This window comes from Micrasema longulum, unplaced genomic scaffold, assembly GCF_059751315.1.
Source record: "Micrasema longulum isolate JH-2025_06_02 unplaced genomic scaffold, ASM5975131v1 h1tg001641l, whole genome shotgun sequence".
In the NCBI taxonomy this organism is placed as follows: Eukaryota; Metazoa; Arthropoda; class Insecta; order Trichoptera; family Brachycentridae; genus Micrasema; species Micrasema longulum.
This window is the reverse complement of record NW_028278820.1, coordinates 67,045-79,639: the sequence shown is the minus strand read 5'-3', so window position 1 is coordinate 79,639 and position 12,595 is coordinate 67,045. Positions and strand designations below refer to the sequence as shown.

Below are 12,595 nucleotides of genomic sequence, written 5' to 3'. Positions count from 1 at the left end.
CTCCGATGTGAACCGCTAATTTTGCCTCTTGCGACAAACATTTATTTGCCAAGGATGATTTAAGTGCTCTGTTGACTCTGTTCCCAGCACTCACCCTCCTTTCAATATCTTTCACAGTCATTCCATCCCTAGTGAACATACTTCCCAGATACACAAATTCCTCTACTTGTTTTAGTATAACTCCATTCCCAGTGATTTCACATTTAGTCATACTTTCACCTCTTTCAAAAACCATCACATTGGATGTATCGACGTTCATCAGCTTACAGCGTAGACCTTTGTTACCAAGAATTGCAGTTCCTCTTTGTTGTTAGCAAAACTTTCTTTAACCCGTAAAACAATAAAACAAATCGTGATAGAAAAAAATTAAATAAAAATATTGCCTAAAGGCAATATGCCCGCCCTTATGCATATGTATGTAATCTGTATATGTATATAACAGGGGAAAATCGTGTATACCTAAGAAGCGATTATGAGCAGCTTACCATTATATTTGACTATCCATAATAATGTTTTATGGTGACTTTATTAACAGAAACACAAACAAATAATTACTACCTCTTATAAATCATTGCCACCATTCGTATGTGTCTCCAAATATAAATAAAAAGTATTAATTAAGCGCGCCCAGCACCAGCAATGAGCCAAGGAACTAGCTGATTACTCCGGCTTATTTCTTCATACAAATGAGTGTACTGTATTTTGAACATATTAAATCCAGTAGCGGGATTTTTCTCTCAGAACTGACAGATTACACAAATTCTTTGAAGATTCTCGGTTTGGAAAACAGTATTTCAAACATTATTTCTTAAGGACTATTTTTCTTTGAGATGATACTTTTGACATATGACTCGCAATACACGTGGCGCTCGGCGCGGCCGTTTTTGGCATTATTCATTTCTAGAACAAATCAGCCAGTTGACATTTCAATCGTAATGAAAATAACTAATACTGACTGAATTACAAACTTTTTTATAAGTTAAGTTTTAAATAAATGGATTTTATATCTACACAATATATTATATCACGAAGTTACGTCGTTTGAGTTGATTTCATAGATAAAAGTTGTTGTATCACACAGAACCACAGAAAAAATAGTAATTTATAGTATACTAGCGGACCCGACATTCGTTGTCCTTTCCAAACGTTGGCTTGCCTGCTATTAGCTTGGAAAAATACTTTTCATTGACTAGTAGGTACCTAGGTACTTGTTTATAGTTGAATTCCAAAACATAAAATAAATATTTTTTCAAATATGGCATTCTTTTTACAAACGTCAAACTCCGGTCGTCTCACCAACAAAGGGGTGCACTTATGTAGGAATACGTTTTTTTTTAATGTATTGAATTTATTATTATTTAAATGTTACCAAAAATCCAATGAAAATAAATAAATAGGTAGAAATTAAGAAAGAATCTGGTTGAGATCCACAAAAAACAAATTCTTTTTGTTAACATTCAAAAACAAGTTTTTCTCATACACAAAAAAAAACATATCTTTCCATTTTTTGCTCCTCGAATGCAACCCTGGTAGATCGATGAATAAAACATTTATGATCCTAACTTTTTTTTAATATTCGATGAAGATTTTAATATCTACGAACACGAACAGCGCAAAGATCTATATTTCTCTGAAAACCGCACGTAAATCGGTTAAGCCGTTTAAGAGGAGTACGGTGACATCACACGTACAGAGGAATTATATATATATGGCGGCCTCCGTGGTGTAGTGGTCAAGACGCTTGACTCACGCACGGAAGGTTCCGGGTTCGATTCCCGGTGAGAACACAAAAAATTAAAAATGTGATTTTTCTCAATCCTGGTTGTTCTGTAAGGTAATTCACCACTGTAATTGGGCCTCCTGGCCGGTTGTGGTGCAAAAAAATGAAATGAAAATATATATAACTTACATTATATTATGTACCTTCTATGTAGGTACAAATAAATGATATTTTTTTTATGGCTTACCTATTAATAAAATCACCCCTCGCCACTGGTAAATAAAGTGTTTAAATAAATCATTAATTGTAGAAAGTTGTTATGCCGTGTTGTGTCGTTTGTAAGTATCAAAATACATACTATTTAAGAATTCGATTATTTTACCGTATGTTAGATTTTTAAATAAAACAAGGTGGACATTTTTTTAGTATTTCCAGGACAGTCGATTTTTTTCCCGGTTTCCTATTACTAACCCTTAGTAAACTATATTTTAATATTAAACAGTATTAATTTACTTGATAACTAAATAATTGTTTAATGTAACTTTCAAAAGAAATTCAGTATGTGATATTTCGCTATTCCTATGGCAGGGAGCCGCGTTGAGTTTCATTTCAGCCCGTGGTTTCTGTTCGGTGTTTGCCTCTTTTCTGATGTCTTTGGTGAAAAAGAGACTCCATAACTTATTATTCCTTAGAATTCCAGCCCAACCCGGAATTAAAATTTAAAAATGTTTTCGTGTACACGTGAATATTTACAAATTTCGGAGTAGGATGAAATATCTCAAAAACGCACGCAAAAATAAATAAAAAATGTTAAAAATAGTATTCATTTTAAAATCGTAAATAATGACGTCACTCCTTATATCTACGTGTAGTATTTCCGGTTTCCGCTTAAAGCCCCCGCACCTTGTAAGGAACGTTTTAAACCATAGAAAAAAAACTGTATAATTTGTATAATTTGACATTTCAACCAGAGATTATGTCAACTTTCTAGGTTTTTCTAAATCGAAACGTTCGTAAAAACAACCATAACATAGAAATGAGCAAATTACGATCAACTTAATGAATCAAAGCAATATTCCATAGATTCTTGTCAGGTCAGTGAAAGTAAGAACGCCAACCGTGTCATGACGTCGCTACTGAAAAGTGACACTCTGATTACAGTCATTTGGCGCGGTATTTGATAAATGTAACTTTAAAAAATCATATATTTGTAAATAACGCACAAAAAAAAAAAAAAATATTTTTGCTTAGTTAAATAGTACGCTAATAGAAAAAAAATATTTAGAAAACAGTGGAATTCCTTATTGTGACAGATGATGAGACAGCACACTTAATTTGCTGCCAAAGTGTTTCTCAATGCGTAGTAAATATACATGACATTTGAACGCAATGTCTCTTTGATTGACAATCAATTTGGCTCGAGAGTCCCTTAATTTGATTTGAATTTAAATTGGGTAATTCGCATCGAAAAATGATTCATTATTGATTGATCAATAATTCGTTAAAGATGGATTGAATAATGTAAAACACATCTGTACCTAAGGAATGCGATTGGCTGATGAATAACCTAGGCTAAGCCTCAATTTAGGGGCTTGTCAACAGGCCAGGTGACAAAATTAACTATTTTTTTATTTTATTTTATTTTATTTGGGATTTTTACAGCTATTACATAAACAAAATAAATAATAATATAATAATATAGTCTTATTTTATCTAATTTTATTTTATTATATTTTATCTCTAATTCTTAATATTTCGTTTATATTTTCGACACTTGACACTTGTGCAATATTTACACACATGTCCACCCTCATTCCAATATAACACCCACTCACCCACCCTCTCACTCACTTACGCTCACACAAACACACTAGTATGTATTGTACGTGTATTTAATGTATTTCTGTGGATATCTGTCATTGGTTTTATTCTCTGTATATTTTATTTGTTGTATTTTTGTTACATGTATTACTGTTGATATCCCCAATAAATAAAAATTAAAAATAATAAAAAAAGTAGAAAAATATTAACAATATAAGTATAGCCAATTAAAAAAATCCACTGCAAATCTAATGACACATAATATATAAGAAAAGAGTTTACGTAATTGTATGTGTGTGACGTTTGTATTCATGTGTATGTGAATGTGTGTATGCGTAAATGAATGAGGGAGAGGGTGCGTGTGTGTGGGTGCGTAAGTGTAAAAAATAATTGTTTAAAACTTGTAAATATATTAAAAATGGTACAAGAATGAGCTTGGTAAAAAGTTTGAAACCTTTTTGTTAAAATTTAAATCAAGAAATGTTATAAATTGTATTTTTCAAAAGTATGTTGAATTTCAAAGCCGTATTCTGAAAAATAAGCATTTTATTTTAAAATTGAACTGATACACACTGAATGAATAATGTGCGACAAGTCCCATACAATACCAGTACGGTAGGTAACCACAAAATGCAGTATATACGACATTTTATGTCAACAACAAAACTACTCATTCGGGCCTAAGCTAGTATCTAGGGTCCCCCGGGAGCATATTCATTTGAAAAACTTTTTTATTAATCACACATTGATTTAACTTTTTTCTATAATTCTACCCCTAAGTGGTTGATGAATTTTTTTTTTATATACGCTCAATGGGCATTTTTATGGACACATTTATACATGGAAAATTATTATAACAAAACTAGAAAGACTCAATGGTTTATAGTAGACTTTGTGGGAGTGGAAGCGGGAGAGAGGTGTTTATAATTGAATTTGATTCAGTGATCGTTTGAAAGAAGACAACTTGTTATCAAAGAAATCAAGACTGGTATGTTTGTTGGCAGACCTGAGAATTCTGGGCATAGGGGAATGAAAACCATAGTTAGTTCTATGGTTATTGGTATGAAAGAGTAAGTTTTGTCTGAGGTTTCTAGTTGGGATATTTATTTTTATTGAGCTCAGTAGTTCAGGCGCATCAAAGAGTGAGCTGAGAATTTTAAACAGGACTAGAAGGTCGGATTTATTTTGACAGTCTTGAAGAGAAGATATATTCAAGGTAGTTTCTAACTCATTATACGTATATAGGTCTCTGGATAAGCCCAACCTTCGGCCTATCTTTCTTAAAAAACGACGTTGAACTGATTCAATATTCTTGATGTGAACATCATAATATGGAGACCAGATAACAGAGGAATACTCTAGGTGCGGGCGAACTAGGGAACAGAAAAGAGTTTTGAGGGTATTGATATTTTTGAAGTCAACTGTGCTTCTGTTAATAAATCCAAGAAGTTTTAAGGATTTATTGATAACATGTTCAATATGAATTGTAAAAGAAAGTTTAGTGTCAAGTATAATACCCAAATCTCGTATACTAGACACAGATGATACTATTTCATCGTTCAGTGAGTAGTCGTATATGATTGGATTTTCCAGACGAAAAAATCTCATAACCTTGCACTTACTTAAATTGAGATGTAGATTATTGGATGAGCACCAGGTGCTAAAAGACAATAAGTCAGATTGTAATAGTGAACAATCGGAAGGGCTGTCAATCTGTTTGAGAATTTTAGTGTCATCAGCAAAGAGCCAAATTGATGAAGTAAGAAAAGCATTTTTTATGTCATTGATGAACAGATTGAATAGCAAAAGAGCAAGGTGAGCGACCTGTATACATTTATCTAGGACACAAAGTCAAACTTGGTAAAGATAACCAGATAGCGGAGTTACCAAGAAGAATAGGGCTAAGTTGGCTACTTTCGGCAAACTTAAATATATTTTTGAAAATAAACAAGTCCCTTTACGCTTTAAAAGACAAGTATATGAATCGTGCATATTGCCGGAGACAACATACGGACTAGAAACCATGTCTATAACACAAAAAAGTAGCCAGAAATTAAATTGCACGCAACGATCCATGGAAAGACAGATGCTCGGTGTATGCCTAAGAGACAGAATAAGAAATGAAGAAATAAGGCACCGAACCGGAGTCGTGGATATCATGGATCGTGCAGCGAAATTGAAATGGCAGTGGGCAGGACACTTGGCGAGGCAAAGTGATGGCAGGTGGACACCCAGAATAATAAAGTGGAGACCATGGGCATACAAAAGAAGTGTTGGAAGGCCACGGAAAAGATGGGTAGATGACATTGATCGCCTCTATTGGCGGTAAAACATGGATGATGAAAGCAGGTGATAGGAAGGAATGGAGACGTTTGGAAGAAACCCTCATCCAGCAGTGGCGAATGGTGATTTTATTTACAGGTAAGCTATAAAAAATACTATATTTGTACCTACATATAATATAATGTAAGTAATATATTCTATGAATAGATATTTTTCTGTGGTTCTGTGTGATACAACAACTCTCAAGTTTACAAAAAATGGTAAAAGAAAGAGGCAATCAACATCTACAAATACAACTTTAAAATATTCTAAATGAGCTGAGGAATGAAATAAGAAATTCTAAAAAACAATATTATCAACAGCAAATGGCATGCGCAGAAGGAAACAGTAATAAATTATGGAAAACCATTAAAAATATCGAATCAGACACCAAAATACTACGAGTATCATAAAGTATAAAATAAATGGATGATAAAGTAACAAATAATCCGGTGGAAATAACAGAAATATTAAATGAATTTTATGCAAATATAGGAAAAAAACTTGCAAACAAAATAAATGGCCCATTTTTAAATATGGCAGAAACACAAAAATACCAAATAAATGCTTGCTATTTTCTTAGACCCGCAACAATAGGAGAAATCAGAAAAATCGTAGATAATTAGAAAAAAATGCTTCTCTTGGGTTATAATAAAATTGAACCATCGCTAGTAAAAATTATCAAAGACAGCTTGGTCCAATATCAACAAAATTGATTAATCTGCATGTAAAAAAAGGTACATATTCAGATGAGTTAAAAATAGCAAGAATCACTCTAATATATAAAGGAGGTGATAAAACAGATCAAAACCCCCCGGGGGGTATCGTATATTATCATCGCTATGATTTTAAGTTTCGTAATTTTTAAAATCCCCGCCGAAACTTTGAAATGACACCACCCGGGACGTCATAAGTTCAAACTCTTTTATATCTGATTCACCAGAGCACCGAGCTTTCTAAGCATAATAGCTTGCGATTTTCACGGATGAAATGATGTAATAAATTTTGTAAATACCTTGAATTCTGTAATCTCCGCCATCCTCTTGCAAAATGGAATCGGCCTGTTTGGCTTTTGCAGAAATTTGGTGTACTTTCTCTGCTCCTCCAGCAGCTCCGCGCGGCTCTTGATGGACTCGGAGTTCAGGGCCTTGAAGACCTCGGAGTCTTTCAGAAAAGCCGCCACGGGCATCATCTTGGTGAAGTTGATGCTGGAATTTTCGTCATTTTCAGCCGGGCGGCTCATGTGCGCCGCCAAAACTTTTTGCAGACTTTTCGATTCATCGTTCGTTTTTAATTTCAGCATTTTTACATTTTTTTTCATCCATTTTCACATTTTCCGTTACGTTCGATGTTTTTTTGAGTCGTTTTTTTTAATTTGCGTCGATTTCGTTAAAATTGACATGAAAAAAAAAAGTCTTTAAAATTTTTTATATTTAAAAAAAAAAAAAATGTTTTTTACTGTCGATTCTTTATCCGCACCTCGTGGTGCATATGGCACTAAATTCAGACACCAATTGCATACCTGATCGTCACGTTTGAAGCGCAGTCTAGGAATTTTGAAACACTCTAGATACCTTTTACTTGTACGATTTACCTAAATCATAAATTTCGGTCTTATGATTTGTCCAATTCATAGCTTTCGTTTTTATGACTTACCCGAATCATAAATAACGTTCGTAAAATTTACCCAAATCATAAATTTTGTTCTTAAGATTTAGCCAAATTATAAATTTAGTTCCTACAATTTCCCCAAATCATAAATTTTGTTCTTAAGATTTACCCAAACTATAAATTTAGTACCTACAATTTCCCCAAATCATAAATTTTGTTCTTAAGATTTACCCAAACTATAAATTTAGTACCTACAATTTCCCCAAATCATTAATTTTGTTCTTAAGATTTACCCAAATTAAAAATTTAGTTTCTACAATTTCCCCAAATCATAAATTTTGTTCTTAAGAATTACCCAAATCATAAATAACGTTCTTATATTTCGCTTTCAAAATCAATGTAAAATTTATTTACCAATTAATATTTATGTCCAAATGTTTGTAGACCAAGCTGCATTTCACTCCCTAGGGAGTTATTAATATTGAAATTTATTGCAATGGGGGGTGAAAACATTTTTGAAAAGGGAACATGAAAGTCTAGGCATTTACAGGAATTATGACCTGTCCTTGACTGCGTAACATACAAAATTCTGCCTTTGTTTAAACATCCACATCTCATCAAATAAAGAATGTCATAAGCCTGACCTTCATATTCCCGTCTCAAAAACGTTTCGCAATAAATTTCAATGTACTTAATTGGTTTTTCACTTCGATAATTCATGCCTTCTGGTCTGACACCTGAACGATATACGCTGCAATTAGTGTACCGACGCAGTGACCTATGCACCATTGGGCGTGAATCGAGGTATGAAGAAGATGATGAGATTACGTAAGGTTAGAACAAAATCATTTCTGTGATTATTGAAGTTATTGTGAGATTTAATTTTTATGAATTCACCTATGGACAAAAAAGTTCGCGCTTACTAGTTTTACCGGATCCAATCTATGGTGAGCCGACTCTTCATATGTGTATTATGCTATTCCGGAAGATGGGAGACGACAGTGCTTTATAAGTTTTTGAAGTCACTACGAACTGTAATAAAATTATCCGCATCGCTCTCAAAGCGCTGGACAAGGAGCCTTATGCTGGACTCATTCGTCTTTAGAATCGTATGCGACTTCCGTAATCCGACGAGTGACAGCGTTCTTGAACCACCCATACGAATGCAGTCGATTGAAAACCAATCGACTTTATGTCGAGTGCCCCAAAGCACTCGACATTGACAAGCGAATGCGACATCTTAACTTCATCTGTCAAACTTGCGTCTTGTAAAAAGCTCGGCATTTATGTTTGAATGACGAGTGTGTATTTTTGTTGTATTTAGCTTAAAATTTACAACACTGATCAACATTATATTGATGGCGTATCAACAAATGTGCAACAAATACAACTGTACTTATTTTAAATCCATTATCAAATGTAGTTTCACTAGAAACATAATTTTAAAATTATTTTATCGCTCGTCGTATTTGAGATAAACTCGTATATTATACAATGTGTTTAAATCCATTAAATTCATATGAAATATTTCTCAACAATATTTTGAGTTTGTCCAAATTTTTGTAGATAAGGACTGGATTCAACTCCTTGGGGAGCTGTTAACATTAACATATTACAACAGAGATGAAGAACATTTAAGAGAAGGTAATATGGAAGTCTAGGCATCTACAGGGCTTATGACCTGTCATTGGCTGGTTTAAGTGGCCACTTTACACACTGTGTAACATTCACCAGTCTGCTCATATTTGAACATCTTTATTCCTTCAATTCTTTCATCTGTTGGTGTTTGTGAAGTTAAAGAGCTGAAACCTTTATTTATGCGGGTGAAATTCGTCTAATTGAATTATTTCACCCACATACTAGACTAGGCAACGCCTGAAAATGTTATTTTTTCAATTTCTATACTTCTCCATGGACCAGATGGATTTATCAACAATATTTATAAAAGTTCACGTGTGGCAGGAGAGCCATAGGCCATAGATAAATACGGATTTGTTAGCGTTGCCACTTTCTCTTTCGTCTTTGTATTAAAATTATCGGAGGATTTTCAAGAATAGCATTATGACAAAGCAATTGAGATGCCCAATCGACTATTGTCGAGTAGGTGACAAAATGTCGCATCTTTCCAGCATAAGGCTCCAGAACATGAAACATGAAACCGACATACTAACCGTATGGCCGTTTTCACACATGCCACGCAAAACCATACGACCCGATAATTTTACCGCCTTTATCCTGCAAACGCATACAAAATGTGTTAGCTTTTCAGACGCGTTGTAAAAATGTCCACGACCGGTCTGCCAGACAAAAATCTGCCAAAATCTGTTGGGGTGTGCTTAATCGCAAACGATTATTATCAATATTAAGAGTTCGAATAACCGAATTAGATTATTCCCGTAATCGAGTTTTTATTTATGGATAATGCGTTGTTTTTTCAAAATACTTATGAAGTATGAAGAACGAAAGAAAAAATAATAATCAAAAATATATAATATAAATATGCCTATTCTTATAATGCATTATTGTATACACTAACTAAAAAAAATACATAAAAATACAACTTATGTATTGTACTCGTAATATTATTACTACTGTGAAAACTATTTTTTGGTCATTTCTCTTTAGAAATAATATATACAGCCTGTAACTGGGAGGGCGGATCATCGGTGGCAGAGCGATGAGGGACCTCAATGCCTATCGATTTAACCCCCGTGTATGCTCCGCGACATTCAGTCGTTACAAAGTTACTTGGATTTTAAAGAAATTTTAGGTTGGATGTCCTAAGTTTAACCAAATTATTAATTATTAAGTCTACGATCGTATTTTTTTCCAAGTAGCTCAATAGTAGGCCGTTCATCCTACAATACAGTTTTGAGTCGTTATTTGATTTAGTTCCAAATAAAAAAGAATTGGCTAAGAGTGCGAACAAATGGCGTAATAACCCAGAAAAACTCATTTTGCAAGTAAGAATTTTTTTTTTTTAATTCAATTTAGAAATATATATTTTTTTTTGGTCCATGGGTATTTTTTATGAACTAATGAAAATGTGAAAATGGATGAATAACAATATTTCGAGTATGCCCAAATGTTTGCAAGCAAAAACTTATTTCACACAATAAAAATATACAATAATTATTATATTGGGCGTTAACATAAGTTGCGTTAGTTTTTTTTCAAATTAATAGAACAAGAGGTAACAACAACAACAAAAAATACAAACAATTAGTCAATAGTGTATTCGCCTTCATTAATTTGCAATAAATTGGTCAATAATGTATTTGCCTTCATTGATTTGCAATAAACTAGTCAATAATGTATTCTTGTTTATTAATTTGCAACAAATTAGTCAATAATGTATTCTCCTTCATTAATTTGCAATAAATTAGTCAATAATGTATTCTTTTTCATTAATTTGCAACAAATTGGTCAAAAAATGTATTCGCCTTCATAAATTTGTAATAAATTAATCAATAATGTATTATCCTTTATTAATTTGCAATCCATTAGTCCATAATGTATTCTCCATCATTAATTTGCAATAAATTAGTCAATAATGTATTCTCCATCATTTTAATTTACAATAAATTAGTCAATAATGTATTCTCCATCATTAATTTGCAACAAATTAATCAATAATGTATTATCCTTTATTAATTTGCAATAAATTAGTCAATAATGTATTCTCCATCATTAATTTGCAACTAATTAATCAATAATGTATTATCCTTTATTAATTTGCAATAAATTAGTCCATAATGTATTCTCCATCATTAATTTGCAATAAATTAGTCAATAATGTATTCTCCATCATTTTAATTTACAATAAATTAGTCAATAATGTATTCTCCATCATTAATTTGCAACAAATTAATCAATAATGTATTATCCTTTATTAATTTGAAATAAATTAGTCAATAATGTATTCTCCATCATTAATATGCAACAAATTAATCAATAATGTATTATCCTTTATTAATTTGCAATAAATTAGTCAATAATGTATTCTCCATCATTAATTTGCAACAAATTAATCAATAATGTATTATCCTTTATTAATTTGAAATAAATTAGTCAATAATGTATTCTCCATCATTAATATGCAACAAATTAATCAATAATGTATTATCCTTTATTAATTTGCAATAAATTAGTCAATAATGTATTCTCCATCATTAATTTGCAATAAGTTAGTCAATACTGTATTCTCGTTCATTATTTTACAACAAATCAGTCAATAATGTATTCTCCTTTATTATTTTACAACAAATTAGTAAATAATTCTCATCAACTTCAGCATACACTGCACAAATATCGTCAGCACCTTTTTGCGGAAAAATGCTCACTTTCACTCAATTGACATTCAGTTTTGACGGCTTGTATTCAAATAAAATAATATGTGTAACATAAAAGCAAACACATTATCTTATACAACAGATAATTTTCTTTCGAATGACGTATAATCTTTACCTTTTTGTTTTACTTCCGGTGCTCATTTTTAAATTTGGAAAAGAACAAACACAATTTATGTTAACGACTAAGGTATAGATGAATATGTCTGGGCCATATACTGCGGACGCCTCTCTGTAGCTCAATTGCAAATAACTATCGACGTGCTAATAAGCGATGCGATAACAATTTCTCACTACGGCTATTTATCGTATTCACGATCACAATGCAACATCAGTGAACACCTAATATTTAATGTCAAAATATTTACGTTTTGCGACGTGTAATCCTGCTGCGCAATCACATATTTGAATTTCACCAGTGTAAATATGGTGTACTGTATGAAAGAACTGAAAGATTTAAGAATGGGAGCAAAAATGAATGGTATAACTGTTAACTGTCTTCTGTGTGCTGATGATGCCGTGCTTCTTGCTAGCAGCAAAGGAGACCTTCAATTCTTGGTAACAAAAGTCTACTCTGTATGCAAGAAAAGCGATTTGCTTATGAATGTTGATAAATCCAAAGTGATGGTTTTTGAAAGGGATGAAAATATAACTAAATGTGAGATCAGCGTGAACGGAGATATTCTGAATCAGGTAGAAGAACTTGTGTACCTGGGAAGTATGTTTACTAGGGACGGAAAGGGCGAGAAAGATATTGAAAGGAGGGTGAGTG

At 32.5% G+C, this 12,595-nt stretch overlaps 1 protein-coding gene across 1 annotated transcript in view; it reads right to left on the bottom strand.

Annotated features, from left to right (window-relative positions):
• LOC148274486 (uncharacterized) overlaps nt 1-12,595 on the bottom strand; it is an 83,647-nt gene that overhangs the window by 24,680 nt on the left and 46,372 nt on the right. The window contains exon 7 of the mRNA XM_088237038.1: nt 6,879-7,071. Within this exon, the coding sequence (XP_088093164.1) occupies nt 6,879-7,071 (193 nt within the window). The remainder of the gene's footprint in view (nt 1-6,878; nt 7,072-12,595) is intronic.